Source organism: Oxyura jamaicensis, chromosome 1 (assembly GCF_011077185.1).
Source record: "Oxyura jamaicensis isolate SHBP4307 breed ruddy duck chromosome 1, BPBGC_Ojam_1.0, whole genome shotgun sequence".
Classification (NCBI taxonomy): Eukaryota; Metazoa; Chordata; class Aves; order Anseriformes; family Anatidae; genus Oxyura; species Oxyura jamaicensis.
This window is the reverse complement of record NC_048893.1, coordinates 95,303,524-95,319,620: the sequence shown is the minus strand read 5'-3', so window position 1 is coordinate 95,319,620 and position 16,097 is coordinate 95,303,524. Positions and strand designations below refer to the sequence as shown.

The 16,097-nt window shown below is 54.4% G+C and overlaps 1 protein-coding gene across 1 annotated transcript; it reads right to left on the bottom strand.

Moving 5' to 3' along the window:
* Positions 1 to 405: 405 nt before the first annotated feature.
* On the bottom strand, positions 406 to 15,484 carry LOC118160548 (immunoglobulin superfamily member 3-like). The gene is made up of 8 exons (XM_035315351.1): positions 15,292 to 15,484; positions 14,179 to 14,556; positions 13,299 to 13,715; positions 12,172 to 12,555; positions 10,919 to 11,314; positions 8,788 to 9,195; positions 7,678 to 8,070; positions 406 to 5,417 (listed from the first exon to the last, which is right to left on the bottom strand). Exons 1-8 carry the CDS (start codon positions 15,344 to 15,346, stop codon positions 5,221 to 5,223), a joined length of 2,628 nt encoding a protein of 875 aa, XP_035171242.1. The 5' UTR covers positions 15,347 to 15,484; the 3' UTR covers positions 406 to 5,220.
* Positions 15,485 to 16,097: the final 613 nt, after the last annotated feature.

Below are 16,097 nucleotides of genomic sequence, written 5' to 3'. Positions count from 1 at the left end.
CTGCCGCTCCTGCTTTTCCATATTGCTCCCAGCGTTCACCAATTCATTCCCTCACACTTAAAATAATACTAACCACCAGCTTTCTTCCACCCCCCGACCTGTGAATTTTCACACTTGGTTGGAAGCCCTGGAAATAAATGCTCCCCTCTCCCCTACAATGTGCAGGGGCAGCGGGCATGAGGCTGGGGACAAGTTAACCTTTCTGCTTCGCAGTCATCCCCATATCCCTTTGGCTTTGCAAAGGGCCTGGGGACAGCACCCCACGTGAGGGCAGACTACAGGGATGCCAGGGGAGCAGCTCGCTCCCACCGCCCTTACCAACAACTCAGACACAGGACCTGCTCCTGGCACCTGTACAAGGAACAAGCAATTAAAATACAAGACACCCTCTGAAGGGATTTTATTATTATTATTATTAATGAAGCTGCTCGTGCAGGTGAATGGTTTGCAATGGCAGTAGCAAACTACACGCCCACACGTCCCCAGAGAGCTCTGCTGGGAGCGGCTGTCGAGGAAGACTCAGCTCCCTGCCGGCATCGTTTATAAACATATAGATCTCCTCAGAAATGTACAGAAAAAAGCATAATGAATGAATGAAAGCAAGAAACCCCTAATGAGCATATGCTGAAAGTTGCTGCTTGTGGTATTCTGTTTCCTGTTTGGATTGCAGAAGCAAGTAGCGTCTGGACCCTGCTTTCCTGTTTGCATTTCTAAATACAAGCTGCTAGGGAAAACAGGCTTGTATATGTTCTAAACAGTGTACACACACACACACACACACACAATCTTCTTGAAAAGGAGGTAAGGGGCCATTAATGTTGTCAGCCCCACAGCACCTGAACCAGCCTCGTTGCTGGCATGTCTAGCTGGCTTCAAGGACGTGGAGCCAGTCCCTCCTACATGCTGCAGTAGCAAAGCAAGCCACATTACCTCTCCCACATCCTTCTCTCCTCGAGCCCTGCTCTTTGTACTGCTTCTGCCTTGGAAGGCATTGCTGTAGAGCAAAGAATGCCTTCTCCTGCCCTGTGCAGCAGGGCTGTAATCCCATATTATCTGCTGGAAGAAGAGAGGAAGGAGGCGGAGAATCAGAGGAGAGGGACCAAAAGCCAGCAGCAGGCAGACACAAAGCAGCAGTTTCTTAGTGGTTAAGGAAGGTTTAGAGCCCCAGGGGTGATTCTGCTCTGCCTTAGATGCCAAAGACCAAGGCCAAAGGACATGTGAAACAAGCAGAGGCTGCAGGAAACAGCTTGAATGCAAAATAGCATAAAGTGAGACCAAAGCACGTATCAGAGCAATATCTTTTATTTCCAGTTTTTAAATGTTTTATCACAAGAAGAAAAGTGAACATCAAATTTCAAAACCAACTCAAAGTTAATAGGAAGGAATGAAGTGATACTGCTTCTGAGGGGCATCCCAGGAGAACTGGGCATCATTTGCTTGGAAGCATTTCTTGAAAGTTTGGAAGCTTTCCCCAACAACCTTGCCCTGGCAATACCAGGGCAGCATATTGCTGCTGTGTCCTCTTTTTTTCCAGGGAGCAGGGCAGGCCAGGAAACCCTGAGGCATAAATTTTGAGAGGATGCAAAGTACCTCCTCACTTGCAAGCATTCCTGCATGGCAACTAACTTGCCACCCAGCCTCCCTCCTCACAGGCTTGCGGCAAAAGGCCCTCAGCGCAACCATATTCAGGGGAGACAGTCATTCGGGCAACCCTTTGTAACCCATCACACTGCACAAGTTGCCCATGTGGCCATTAAGCACCGTCCTTGCTCCTCTCCAAAGGCAAGTGCCATAAAAGCCTTCCAGGAAGGCAAAGCAGTGGTTATATTCCCACCTGACCCCCTCACACCATCCATCTTCTGAAGAGCAAGGGTCTGCCAAGCTGCAGGTCTTTACTTTGAGTGGAAGTGCTTCTCTCCCCTTGCACAAAGGTTCCCATGCCTCCCTTCCTACCCCTTTTGCAAAATGGGACTGAAGAAAGCCTGGTATTGATTTCTGACTGCATGGCTGCAAGCCACCCCAGCCACGCCAAAGCTCCCAGCACAACACACTCCTTGTGTTTCTGTAGCCCCTTGCAGCTGTTTCATTCCTTTTGGACCCAACCCTGCATTACCTTGTAGCCTGTTCAAGCTGCTTTAAAATACTTTAAAACGCTTTAAAAAAGAGGACCTGAAGGGCCACAAACCTTCCCATGCATACTGCCCCTCACACAGGACTGTCCCTTGGCAAGGGTACATCTAGGGTGGAACAGGAGCACTGCCGTGCTGCACAGTCTGCACCATCACACATTTTCCCCATAGGGTTATTACAGCTAAATATATATTTTATCAGCTGTTTTAGTTTATATCAGAGGCTGGGCTTGAAAAAAAAAAGTGGTGGTGGGGTGGCTAAAGGTGGCCAAGAGCCCCGGCAGCAAAATCAGCGCCCTCCTCCTGACCCACCACTCATACATCTACCTCAGCCGAGTGAAATGTTCCCTTTAAAAACAGGACTGGTTTTTGCAGCTTTTACTGTGATGAGTTACAACTCTAAGTCCACTCATGGAAAAAAATACATCTTAAAAAAATATAGCCAAAAGGTTTGGCTGTGACCCAGCAGAACCAGATGAAAAAAAAAAAAAAAAAAAAGGAAAACCCACCCCTGCAAAAACACACACATTCTTCTCACAGACCCTTTCATCAAGGCCCCAGGCACAGTTCTCAAACCTAAATTAAAACCTCTCAACCTGCATGAATGGAAAGCTGCTACTTAGGCCTCTGGCTAACCAAGAGAAAAAGGGCCAGAAAAAAAAAGGAGAAGGTGTCCTGCAGCGGGGGAAAGCTCCCCCTCTCTGCCCACCTTCTTCCCCCAGTCTGCCAGACACAAAATCTCATGTTACAGTAGAGTCTGCAGCTTTCTACAAGAAATTTAGATGCCAGCAAAGATGTTTCCATGGACCTGCGATGGAGCAGCAAGGTGGACGAGCGAGGGGCCAGAGGGGGTTGCAGGACACCAAACCCAGCAAAGTTGCTCCTAGGGCTTGCCACAGAGCAATGACCCAGATAAGCTGGATTCTTCAGCAGAAGGCTGGTCTTGGTGAGGTTCATCCTAAGACATGTAAAGAGCGGCGTCTCAAGCCGCATATGTGTGATTTACCAGGGTAGCACCTGAGGAGGTGTGAGACGCTGAGCAACAATAAAAGAGCAAGGTTCTTTAGAAAGAGAGGGGAAACTGAACACCCACATCTTCCTATCTGCGGTCCTCAGAGGTACAGAGGGACAAAGAAAGTACTTGGAGGAACCTAGAAGAATGCAACAAAAAGAAGAGATATTTTTTTCTTGCTGTTTAAACAAGATCAGATTGCGTCAGCCCTGTCTAAGGGGTAAACAGCAGTCATCATAGGTTCTTGACTTTAGCAAGGCTTCTGAAATATACTACCAAGGTGCTTATGAGCAAGCTATGGAAACCACCTGAATGAAAATACCGAGGGAGAGCGTGATACTGGTAGATAACCTATGTGCACAGAGTAATTACTAATAGCTGATGGTCAGAGAGAGTTCCTTCTTTCTTTTCCCACACCAGAGCATACCTACGTCTTCCTGTGTCCCCTGATTATGAGTTGGACACCAGGCAGTGTGTGTACGAGAACTCATGCTGCAGCCTTTCCTTGGTGGGGAAACAAACCTGCTTTTTCTCCTTCACCCAGCTATCACTGTTCCTGAAACGTGCAGCAGTTAAACGTCCTGGGAGCATCTGCTTCTCTGCCAGAACGGAATAAAATGGGCCCATGAGGTCAAAACATTACCAAGACAGGACTCAGCCAGCCGGCACGATCCTTAGCAAAAGGGTGCAGAAAGCTATTCAACAACCCTGTGTAAAAGGTGCTTCAGTTAGATAGGAAAAGTCAACAGCCTGGACACACGGTGGAGAAGCAACTTGCTGGACAGCAAAGCTGCAGGAGAGCAGCCAAGCACAAACAGTGTCACACTGCCACACCCACAGAAAATCAAACATCCTGCTGGGATATGTAAAGTGTGTAACCCACAGGGCAGGGGGAAACCTCTGCAGAGCACCAGTGGGAGCCCCATGCACAGCTCCGAGTGCTCTTGCCGCTATCAGAGAGATGGCTGGGGTCAGGACAGCTTGGGGAGAAGATGCGAGAGGTCCAGGAAACCTGACCTGCAGGAAAAGGCTGAGGTGCCTGAACAGGGAAAACAAGAGCAGTAGCCTTCAAACTTATGCAAAAAAAAAAGTGCTTTTTTCAAGGAAAAAAAGAAGTGATCAGTATTTGGAATGCAGGGCAGACAGGTTTCCCAATTGTAAGGAAAGTGAAGGACTTGAATCCAGATCCCACTTGCATCCATTATATGGTACAACCCGGAGGGATGTAATGGCAGGTCCCAGCTGTGCAACTTTCTGACCCACACACAGCCCAGTGAAGACCCACTGCCTACAGCAGTCCCAGCAAAGGAAAGAGCTGGAAAGACTTTGTACACGCAGCTCAGATGACTTGGTGTCTTCTCCATCCCTCTGCGATCCAAGACTCCACACGAGTCCCTTACCAAGTCAACAGGATTTTTTTGTGGTAGGCTGTGGTGCTCCTGCTGTGGACTTTCTTCAGCCCTGGCCAGCCTTGCTCAAACTCCTGTGATGAAAACCCACTTCCTTTCAGAGAAGATGCTCTTTGGGTGCAGGATCTCTCAGAACCAGGGGACAGCAATGTCTGAGTGCTTCCCCAGCAAGGGACGGGCAAAGGCAAGTGCAATGTCTGAAATGGGACATGAGCACTCCATTTCCAGCTCTGCCAATGTTTTTCACCTGCACACTGCACAGACTTTGTCAAGTCACCTTAAAAAGAGCAGCAACTTGTTGCTTTTGGGTCCCAGTGCAAAAATAACCTTTTTTCCCCCTTGTACCTGAAAGGTGATAACAACACTTCCTCCCGCACTGGGACTGTTTGGACATGCATACTTCTAGGACTTCAAATATACAACAAGGAACTGATTGTCAAATGGGTGGGTTCCAAACCCAACACAGGAACGCCCATTACGAAAATCGTATTTGCTTAGTAATTCAAAGCTGCCTCACTCCACTGAAAGTAAACACAATTTCAAGTATTCATCGCATGAGCTATGGTAAAATAAAAGCAGTAACAAAGAAAGGCCCTCTTCATGTACTCAGTCCTCCCTCCTCAGGTGTCCAGCGCTTCTCCTTCCAGCTGCATCTGCCATTTTGGGCCAGCTAAGCTTGCTTGACCCCTCCAGCCCCTTGCAGTTCCATCAGCTTTCCTCCTTTGATGTAGCCCTTTTTGCTTTTCCTGGAGATGAAGCACCAGCAGAAGCCAGCAAGGGCCAGGAGAAGGATCAGAATCAGAGGCAAGAATAGGATGAAGTTCAGCAATGGTGGAGATGAACAGATTGTAGACAAAACAGTTGACTCTGGAGGAAAAAGAAGAAAAAAAGTGAGACCCCAAGCTAGTTTGAGTTCCCCTCTCCTACTATTCCCTCAATCTTCAACATCTACCAATTTTTAAGAATTCATACAATACTTTCAAGGCTACCTGAGGAGAAAGGGAAGACAATCTAGGTAATTTGCCTGAATTTCTTGCTTTGAGTAGTCAGATAGGGCCCTGTCTCGCTCTCAGCTGAGTCATCCCACCAGGAACACATGGCTCTCCAGCTCATCTGTTCCAGACTGGTCTCAATAAGGAGAAGCCACGCAGCCATCACCCCCAGGTCCCTGCCTGACACCAGGGAGAAGCAGAGGTCTGTCAGAGGGTGCACCAGAACAAGGAGGGACAAGAGGTAACCAAATGAAATGACACCTAGAAGTTCCCTGTCCCTCCCCACCCCACATTCCCAAGCCACCTACCCCTTCTTGCTTCTGCCACTCTGCTGTCCTATTTCAGCCATGCTGAGCTTCAGGCAGCTGCTGACCCAGCCCTGTCCTCAGCACCTCCTACAGAAGAACTCCCTGGTCAAGGCGAAGGCCACCTGTACTGCTGGTAGACCCTCTGGGTCCTCTGAAAGAGTGGGTTTGGTCAGCCCCATGCTAGCCTGTCTGGTTTTGTTATGGGCTCCTCACATGCACTCATTAATCATGACCATTACAATTCCCGCTCCTGCACACAGCTTTGACCCCACAGGCTGACCTCAGATGCACGTGGCCTACGACGAAGGGCCGTGCCAGCTTGCTTAGATCTCCTTCATCCATCTCGGTGTTGTTCCTCAGCTCCTCTTTACCCAGTACCTGTACACAGCTGCTTTGTGCTTGCCCTGCAGAACCACGCTGAGCATGGTGAGTTAGAGCTGGAGCTGCCCCTGGTTATGGGTGTACTTGTATTTCCCTTTGGCATTACCCTCAGACAACCTCCTCTCTGAAACACTGAAATCTGTGAGCCAGGGGGGCATTTTCAAGATGCCTGCATCACTGGAGAAGCAGAACAAACAAACAAAAAAGAGAAAAAGGAAAAAATATCCAGCTAATCTCTCATGTTTTGTGAAAGCCATGAAAACCACTTGGCAAAAACACCTATACAAAATTGGAGGAGAATTTTCCAGCAGTTACCGAGCAATTGTAGCAATTGTTTCTTCACCAGTAACAAGTACAGCAAGAGATCGGGGCGGGAGGGGGATGATGAAGGAGAAATCGGAGTGCTATAGGGAGCCGTGATGGACAATGGCAAGACCTTAACAGCAGAGGGACGGAGCGCTGTCAGTCCCTCGCAGTGCAGTTAAATACAGATTAGTTCTGCTGTAGGTGCGGAGTCTTGTGAGCAGGCTTTGTACATGCCTGTGCTAGGAGCAAGCACAAAGGAGGCACTACGGGGCCCAACTCGAGCCCTTCCACCTCGGTGGGTGCTGGCAGTTGTTGCAGAAACAATAACTCCCTGTAGGCATCAGGACTGGCCTTGATAACACCCCAGCTCAGCTGCATACAACATGGCTGATTTCACAGTTCGTATTTTTTTCTCCACACAGGTCATCCGAGCCTCCTTCTTCCCCAACATGAGTACTTTTTCCCTGCCAGTTACCTCCCTAAAAACACTTTGCATGCCTGAGTGAAACCTGTCCTTTTATTTATTTAAACTTCTATCTGCAGAATCCAGCTCATTTCTGCACCAGGCATACACCCCAAGAGGACAGTGGTGGTTTTTAAAAGCCTCACTGGAGATGCCAGAAAAATCGCTACAAGATTTCTTTCCCCCCCCCCAACAAAAAAAGGTCAGCATTCAGTCCCAAGTGGTTGGATTAGGAGCAGGGTTTGGGGCACACAATCCTGCAGAGGGCCTGCAATCCAGCAGCACAAGGGAGCAGACGGGAGAGCTCCCTCGGAAGCCAGTAGTACCGTGTTGTGGACCACATCTTACTCTTTGCTGGAGCTTTTTGTGCCTCATCTGACCTCCACCTCTAGCAATTACAAATCAAGGAACCTGGGGCTCAGCCCTGGCAGATGGCTGGGGCCAGAACCTCGGCACCTCCTCACCAGGCCCCCAGCGTGGATCACTCAAATTGCTCTCCTCCTGCCCTGCGTCCCAGTGCAGCTCAGCCTCCCCAGCATCCACCCCGCCGAGCTCCCTCGCAAGTCCTGCTGCATCCCTGCCATCGCAGCTGTCATTACTAGCAGAGCCCTGCCATCAGCCCCCCAGCCTACCCCAGCAAGCTGAGGGCAAGCAGCCCCCGCCCGCAGCACCCTTACCTTTGGGGATGGCGGTGAGCCGGGTGTACCCTGAGCGCGCCCAGGCCTGCAGCGCCCACTGCCCCTTGCCCCTCTGCTGCCACTCCTCCAGCTGGCAGTGATAGAGCCCGGCGTCGCCCACCTCCACGCCGCCCAGCGTCAGGCTGAAGTCGCCGGCGGCGGGGCGGCGGAGCTGCAGCCTGCCCGCCAGCCCCTCCTGGGGGTACTGGATGGAGCCGTCGTGGTGCAGGGTGAGCAGGGTCCTGGGGTGTCCGCCCTCCTCCCCGCGAAACCAGGAGGCCGAGAGGCGGGCGGTGGGCACCCGGGTGTCCTGCAGCAGGCAGCCCAGCGTCACCTCCTCGCCCTCCCTCGCCGAGATGCTGCGGTTGGCTTGCTCCAGGTGCAGCTCGCTCTCTGGGGTGGGAGGCAAGCAGAAGGAGCTGTCAGGGCATTGCACGCTGCTACAGAGAGGCTCCCCCACCTCCAGAAATCTTCCAGAGCAATGTGCAGGGGATTTGGATGGCCTCATGGGAGAGCCTCCACAGGAGGCCAGGTGATTCATTTTCCCTCAGGTGTTTTTATCCCCCACCCTCTGCTGTAACACTTCCCTCCCAGTAAGAGATAAGGCATCCTTTGTACCAAAAGCTATTCAGGAAGCCGGAATCCTCTGATACGTTTTATTTGGGGCTGCAACCCATAAGCCAGGTGGGGCCAAAAGAGGAAGGAACCCACTGCCCGGCACCCCAGGGTGAGAGCAGAGCTAAGCCCTCGAGCCCTGTTCAGGACAGGGGAAGCTTTGTATCTTGCTTCGGGATGCTGAGGAGCGCCAGGAAGAGGCTGCTTCTCTGTTCCCAGCACTGCACCGCTGACCAAGCACACCACGTGTCAGAGGGGAAAGCAAGAGCCACGGTTCACTTTGTTGTGAAGCATTAGACCTCTGCTGCTGGAGGCAAAAATACCAGCTTGATTGGTTTGGGAGAATGCAGTAAATCCTCTTAATTCCCCATTTCTCCCAAGAGAGGCCCACTTAACAGAGCAAACAACCCCAAAACAGCCCCGCACAGGAGCCGCCACTTCTCCGAAGCCCCACTGCGGACAGACCCAGCCTCCCCCAGGGGCACCCCAGCTCACCGGGCAGCCGGAGCCGCAGCAAGGTCCTCCCCGACCGCCCCTCTCCGAGTCTGTGCCAGCGGTCCTCCAGCCAGCGCCACTCCTCCACCACGCAGCGGTACCCGCCCTCGTCCCCCGGGACGGCCGAGAGGATCCGCAGCTGGAAAGCCTCGTTGGACACCCTCTGGCTCAGGAACCGGGACCTCTGCGCAGGGGAGCTGAACTCTGCCCCGTACTCCAGGAGGCCGCTGTAGCTGGCCCGCAGGATCTGCAGGGGGGTGGCATCTGCCAGAGTAGGAGGTAGGAAGTACCAGGCGACGGCCAACTGAGAGTTGTTCTGGGCAGACAAAATCCTGCACTCGATGCTCGTGTCGGCACCTCCAGCAACCTCCACGGAGCTCTCCTTCGTAGCGACTTGAAGCTTGCTTTCTGAAACGGAGGAACAAAGTAATCCCTGGCGGCTGCAGCTGCCAGTCAGGCTGGCCTGGACCACCACCAGAGGTGGGAGTATGAGGATGCTCAACGTGGATGCTGGAGCAGGAGGGCTAAGGGTGGGTGGGTTAAGGGGAGAACGACCAAATCCACACACCTTTAAAGGTGTGAGAGAGGGACCGCAGGGCAGGAACAAGGAAACTGAGGCTGCTGTCATGCTGGGACTCAGAGGCAAAGCCTCTCTCTGCAGCAAACATGCCAGCCTCCCGCTCCCATCACCAGGCCTGCAGGTAAGTGACAAGCCCAGCCCATGGCTGTGGAGCTGGTGGACAACAGCAGCCTCATCTCAGAGAAGTTGTGGAGCCTGTGTGGGTTTTGCCAACAGCCATCATCCGTTTGTGGTGGTTATTAACCAGAAACCACACACCGCACTCCTGAGCGTCCTCTATGATTATACCTGGCGGTAGTTCAGCTCCACGCCAAGCAGCCCCTTCCCACCACAGCACCTTTCATACTCCCTGAGCAATGGAAAGCATGCAAACAGGTCTATCTGCAGGTCCCAGCTCCTGCAGGTCACGGCTGAATACCTTCTGTAAAACCTCCTTCTCCCGGTTCCTCAGGCACCCATCCAAAACAGCAAGCAAGCAGATTACTTCAGACACCATCGCTGCCGCTCTTCAGGCCAGCCAAGGCAAAACTTCCCCTGTGGTGACCTTTGACATGCCTGCTGCTCTGGAGGAACCGGGGGAGGCAAGAAGCAGAAGAGGGGAAGGCAACCACCCTAACTGGGAAGCTGTTACACACATACACACACAGAGCAGGCAGACTTGAGCACGCTTAGGAAGCAGACGCAAGTAGTTGCCTTCCAACGTTATTTGCCTTTTTCAGTACTTCAAAGCTGCTCAGCACATAGTTCAGCCTGCTGACATCCAGGAGCTTCATGCAGGGACCCAGTGTGAGCCCTGCCAAGGGTCTGATGCTGAACTGTCCAAGAAGTCAGAAGTGTCCTCTTTCCCCCCTCCTGCTGTGACCTTTCATGCAGGTCTGTCCCACCTGGAGCCACCAGGCCAGACCTGAGCAGCATTTAAACCCCTGCAGCACCCACCGACACCCAGTGGTAAATAAAGTGCTGAAGCAGAAGTCATGAACTCAAGTAACTCCGCAGGCTCCAAGCAAGAGATTTTATGCACAAAGGAACAGGCTGGCAATTTTTGTGATTTGCAGCTTTACTTTCTACGGCCTAGCCTCATCCCATTGCTGCTCGAGCAAGCTCCCTCTCCAGATTTACTCTGCACCTCCTAAGCATCCTTCATGGCTCACGCTGTCTTTCATTGAGAGGCAGGGCTAGAGCCAGCAGCCTCCTCCTGCAACATGGGTCGCCCCCTCCCAGCATCACAGTATCCAGTAATGGCTGCAATATGTTTGGAGCCAAACGTCATCATGTCTTGCTGTCCACTCTGTGCCGATGATCTATGATCACACTTGCTCATCTTCATGCCACTTACACTACTACTGCACATCCACACCGGCAGTTTACTGTCCCCACAGCCTCCAAAGATCCCCAGAATTGAAAGGAGGAAACAGGAGGGGCCGCACTGCCTTGTGCGCCCCGAGAGGTGATCCTACTGGGGACAGCCCAGCCATCAGCGGTCCAGGCTGCCCTGGTTATTACCGATGGGTTTGAAGGAGCTGCAGAAGGAGCATCTGCAGCACCACTCACCTGGTGGGATGACCTGTATCCCCACGGCGTTGGAGGTGGCAGAGGCAGTGGGCTGACCCCACGGGGTCCTCCAGAGCCCCACCTCACACTGGTACCTCCCCGCGTGGCTGGACACCGCGCCGTGGATGTGCAGCCTGGAGGAAGTATCCACCTTCCCCAGCTGGGCTTTGCCCTGGAAGCGGGGCTGCGCTGGCCCCCAGGACACAGTGCCATCGGGAAGGACCCGCACCAGCTCCTGGTAGCTGCCGTCAGGCGGGTTGGACTGGAAGAGCCACCCCACGGAGAGCAGCACCTCCTCGATGGGGCGGCTGGCGTTCACTTGGCAAACGAGCTCAAAGCTCTGCGTGTATCTGACGGTGGCGGTCCGGCTGATCAGCGTGGCATGCAGACCAAGACCTGCTCAAGAGGATGGGAGCCATCAGTGCTGGGGCAGAAGTCCTGCCTGCTACCACCCAGCACCTTCCCCACCACCCCTGCCACCTTGCCCCGTGCCAACCCCTAGCCCCATTTTGCACTCTGCAGACCTTGTCATCACAATAAATCCTCCTTCCCACCTCTCCCCTCCTGAGCTGCATTTTGCTCTTCCAGTCCCAGCCACAGGTCCTGTCCTGCCGCCCTACCCTGTCCCCTGGCCCACCACTCCCAAGCCTTTGTGAAGCTTGGGCAGCCCTGAGTACACAGGAGAAGCAACCAGGTGCCAGCACCTGGGGCACATCATAAAGGAACATCTAAGAAAAGGAGCCCCAAAGGCAGGTCCTGCTATGCCAGACCAGTCCTTGCCTAGCATGACATGGAAACCAAGAATACCCTACACGTCTTTCTTGGAGCAGTTTCTCACAAGTCCTCCCCCAAACCAGCACCCTGTTGGAAATTACAGCGACCCTCTGGCTGCCCCCTCCCTGGCAGCAGCTCTTCTGCTGGGTCACCCCCTGGTCCCCAGGAGAAGCAACAGGGGCTACCCACAGCTTTTTGTGCCAAGGACCCAACCTTCCCACCTATTCACCCCAAAACTGATTGCAAAGAGACCAGGCTAAAGACATACACCTTTTGTTGGCAGCTGCTGCATCTGTCACACTGACGTTTGCCAGGGCAAATGCTCTCCCCATTGTCGTCTACTGAAAACTGGCACGGTCACGCTCTCGCTGTAAGCAGCAACTGTGTTGTCCCTGCCAAGGTGAGGCCAGACTCACCACGCTCCCCAGCCCAGGGATCACTGCAGGTTTTACCCAGAAGAGCCACGAGGACTGACTGACCTATGGGCTTCACGTCGACTCTGATGGCCGATGACAGGTTGGTTTGGATGCTCTGAACATCTCCAGGAGCCTTGACCTCTGAAGCAGAGCAGTGGTAGGCACCGCTGTCCTTTGGCCCCACACCATAGACAGTGAGGATGTAAACTGTGCTGCTTTGCTTGAATGCTCGGAGGTGCCCCAGCCCAGCTCTCTCCTCGTATTCCTTCTTCCAAGCCAACAACCCACAGGGGCCAAACCTGGCCACTTCCACGCCATCAAGGAGCCAAGCCACTTTGAAGCACCTGCTGCCACTCCTCTGGGCTCCCAGCGTGCAGTTGAGCTGCAAGATGTCCCCTTCAGAAAGAGAGCTCTTGGAGGCAGTGATGCCCACATGGAGGTCGTGGTCTGCGGGTAAACAAAAGTCAAGAGGGTACAATGGTGGCCATGCAGAGGGAAACGAGAGGGGGTTTGCTATCAAAATGTTGCCTTTTTTGTTAGAGAAGTGATGAGAATGGAAAATGCTCACCACTGCGAGATAGTCTGCAGCCCCCTTAAACCAGAAAGAGGCACGGAGGGGCTCTGCAGTTCAGTGGTGCCCTCCCGTCCCACAAGAAGGGCGCTGCTTCGTGCTGAGGTTTGGAGGCAAAACAGAGCACCTCAGCAACTGCTGCTGGAGGGGCTGAAGTACTTTATGGAAAGCACATTGCCCTCTGAATTTAAACACCACTTCATAAACAGTTCACGAGCAGGAATCCCAGTTGCTGCAGATACGTTTGGCATTCCCAAATATTTGCTGGAGCGTTTATAGAAACCGTCGGCCTGCTCGGCCGCGGTGGGGGTGTCAGTGCCGCGCTGCGGGGCCACTCCCACTGAGGGGATGAGGGGCCCCATGTCATGGCAGCACCACCTGCAGTGCTGTGAGCACCACAGCAGCCTTGTGGCACCTGGGGGAACAAGATGTCCTCTGGTCCCCGCCTGGCAGTGGGGCTCAAAGCCTGACCCACAGCCCCTTTACACCACGTTTGTGGTGGAGACACCAGGGTGGCAGAGGCAGGAGTGTGAGGAGAGAAACTTTTGCGACACAGTGCTGCCAAGGCCACCGCTATAGGGCCTGTGGTGTACTGAGGAGCTGGAGCCAAGGGCCTTACCCTGGGTTGTGACCGACAGCACTGTCTTCTCTGTCTGTTTGCGGGAGATGTCCTTCCACGTCTCATCGGGGTCCTCAATCCACTCAGCTGCCTCGCAGTACAGCTGCCCCTGGTCAGAGGGCTCCACTGCTGCGATGGAGAGCTTGTAGGTGGTGTTCCCAACCTTGTCCAGCCGCACGTTCCCTGACAGAAACCTCTGCGTGTAAGATGGCCCCAGCCTCAAGACGAAGTCCTTGGAGAGGGTGAGGATCTCCTCAGCTTGGTGCTCCCCTGCTCCCTGAAGGCGGTACCAGCCGACAGAGAGGTGTGTGTGCTGGGCGGTGGTCTTGGACACCTCACAGGTGAGCTCCACCGCATCCCCCTCTGCCTGGGTGAGGACCTGCGACCCCATGGAAACCGAGAGGGTGTCCGGGATCACTGAGCACAAGGGTAGAAGCACAGAGAGCAGCCTGTCAGTGGGGAAAGCATTTCTCATCTTCTATGGACTGCCTGTTGGTCACTACAAAAACCACAGCCAAGCCCTGAGGGGGCCTTTTCCCGTCCCTTGCCCTGGCTGGGGGGCAATAGCCAGAGCACCCTGCTGAGGGACCCTCTTGGCATCCCAACCTTGGCCACTCAGGGTTAGGATAGCATTCCCACAGCAGGAATGTGCTGTAGACCTGAAGATGAGCACATCTCCCCATCTGCAGCGGGAAACCCGCCTGCATCCCTACAGGCTGTAGACCCACGTGTGCCCTGGTGTCACTCTGCACACAGAACAGCACATCCCCGGGAGCTTTACCATCACCTTGACAATGTCAGTAGGAAAATGGAAAATATAAGTGGAAAAGCCCAAATCACCACCACCCAACATGGAACAAGGCTGCCCCTGGGGACCCACCTGAGAGGTTCATCTTGGCGCTGTAGCTCCCGAAGTACCTCTCGTCGGTGTTGGGCGTGTGGCACTCGTACTCCCCAGCATCCCGGTCCTGCAGCTCCTTGATGTGCAGCAGGACGGCGTCCCCCTGCACCCGCTCCACGTAGATCTCCTGGCTGCGCACCCGCTGGGCATAGACGGCGTAGGGGAAGGAGGGGTCGGCCGTGCTGACGATCTGCACCTCGCGCTCGGGGGCCGAGGGCAGGTAGATGGACCACTGGAAGTTCTGCTCGGCTGGGCCCTGGTAGCCGCTCACCTTGCACCACAGCGTGACGTGGGACCCCCTCACTCGGTAAAGGGGTCCCTTTTGGATGGTCACCACCCGCTGGCCAGCACCCACACCTGTTGGCAGAGTCATCATGCATGAGTTTGCATGGATGCTACTGGAGGCATCCAAAAGGGCGATGGATGTGGGCGTGCGTGGGATTGTAGCGCAATACTGAAGTGAGTTATAGCATGGTCTTATTCTATGAAGTACAAAGTCCCAGGGATGCTGGTGCCCCTTACAATTTTAAGAACAAGCCCTTTATCAACAGACTTTCGAACTTGCTTCAGGGGAGTCAACAGCCACCTGCACGCCCTCCCATCCCACATAGTTCCCAGCGGTGATGCTCACTCTACACTGGTGCTGAGCAAAATGCCCACAGGATGTGAGCACCAAAACAGAAACCAGCAAGGAGACCAGACCCAGGAAGACAGCTGGTGGTGGCACAGCCTAAGAATGCTTCAGAAACACCATCCCAAGAGAGGGGGCAAAGTAACCCCCCCCCCCCCAACAGCTGTACACATCTCCTTGCTGAAATCTTGCCAGCATCTGCCATGAGCCCACAGCACTGGAAGGAGCATGCTCCACTGCACCCTTCCCATGGCCACAGAGCCAGAGCATCACTGGGGCCGTCCTCACCCTGCAGCCCGAGCAAGTCACTTTGCTGAGCCACCCACCCAGAGCATCCTGTCACCCCATTTAGGGAGGCAAAGCAGCCCAGGGGAGGCAGCCTGCACGTCTAGCTTGTGCGGGGTTCCCACCAGCTTTACTTCCCACTCGCCTGCCACCGAAAGCCCCTGCAGGGCACTCACCCAGGAGGAGAAAGAAGACGAGGAGAGCAGCCACCCTGTGCCATGCCAGCCCCATGGGAATGAGCTCTGCGGGGGTCCTCTGCTGCAGAGGCAGTGGTGAGCCTTCATGGGTGATGGTGACAGCCACCCCGCAATTTTGAAAGCAGCTGGGAGGAAGCTACCAGCCTCCGGCAGCGGTTTCCTCTGCTTAGAAAAAAAGGCGGGGAGAAGTCAGGGAGCAGAGCGTGACATCAATGTGGTGCACCTCTCCAAGGTGACAGCTGGCCCCACATCGGCTGGGGCAGGGTGCCCAGGCCACCAGCTGTGACTTCTCTGTCCTGCAGCAGCTCACACGCAGCGTGCACCGTGCAGCGAGGCAAAATGCTTGCCCCCTCCCTTGGCCAACCGTCTGCCTCCCACTCTGTTGCAGCAAGCAGCTTGCTCTCTCCAACAGCAGTGATGGAGCTGCCCACCAGGAAGGATGGGGCAGGCTTCTAGAGCTGGAGCTTCCCCCAGGCTGGGCTGGCAAGGCGGGGTGCCCCAAACAGCACATCCCACCCACATCACCCACCAGCCCATCACCTACGCGGGCAGCAGGACCTCCGTCATCGCAGCTGACTCCCAGGATGGCCCCCACGGGACACGGGAACCCCCGGACCAGCAGCACTCTGGTGACAGCAGCCATGCCAGGAGGATGCTGGCCTCGGCACCGGAGGCAGGCGCTGTGGCTGCATCCCACCACACGTGCATCCCACCGCTGGCACCGCACCGCCAGGCGCACGCTCTGGCTGCTGCAGGGGGGGACAGGCTGGGGAGCTGGCAGGGAC

Coding starts and splice junctions, on each gene's coding strand:
- LOC118160548 (XM_035315351.1), bottom strand. CDS start 15,346: ATGGGGCTGGCATGGCACAGGGTGGCTGCTCTCCTCGTCTTCTTTCTC. Junction 14,557..15,291: donor CGTCTTCTTTCTCCTCCTGG/GTGAGTGCCCTG, acceptor CTCTGCCAACAG/GTGTGGGTGCTGGCCAGCGG. Junction 13,716..14,178: donor CGCCAAGATGAACCTCTCAG/GTGGGTCCCCAG, acceptor CCTTGTGCTCAG/TGATCCCGGACACCCTCTCG.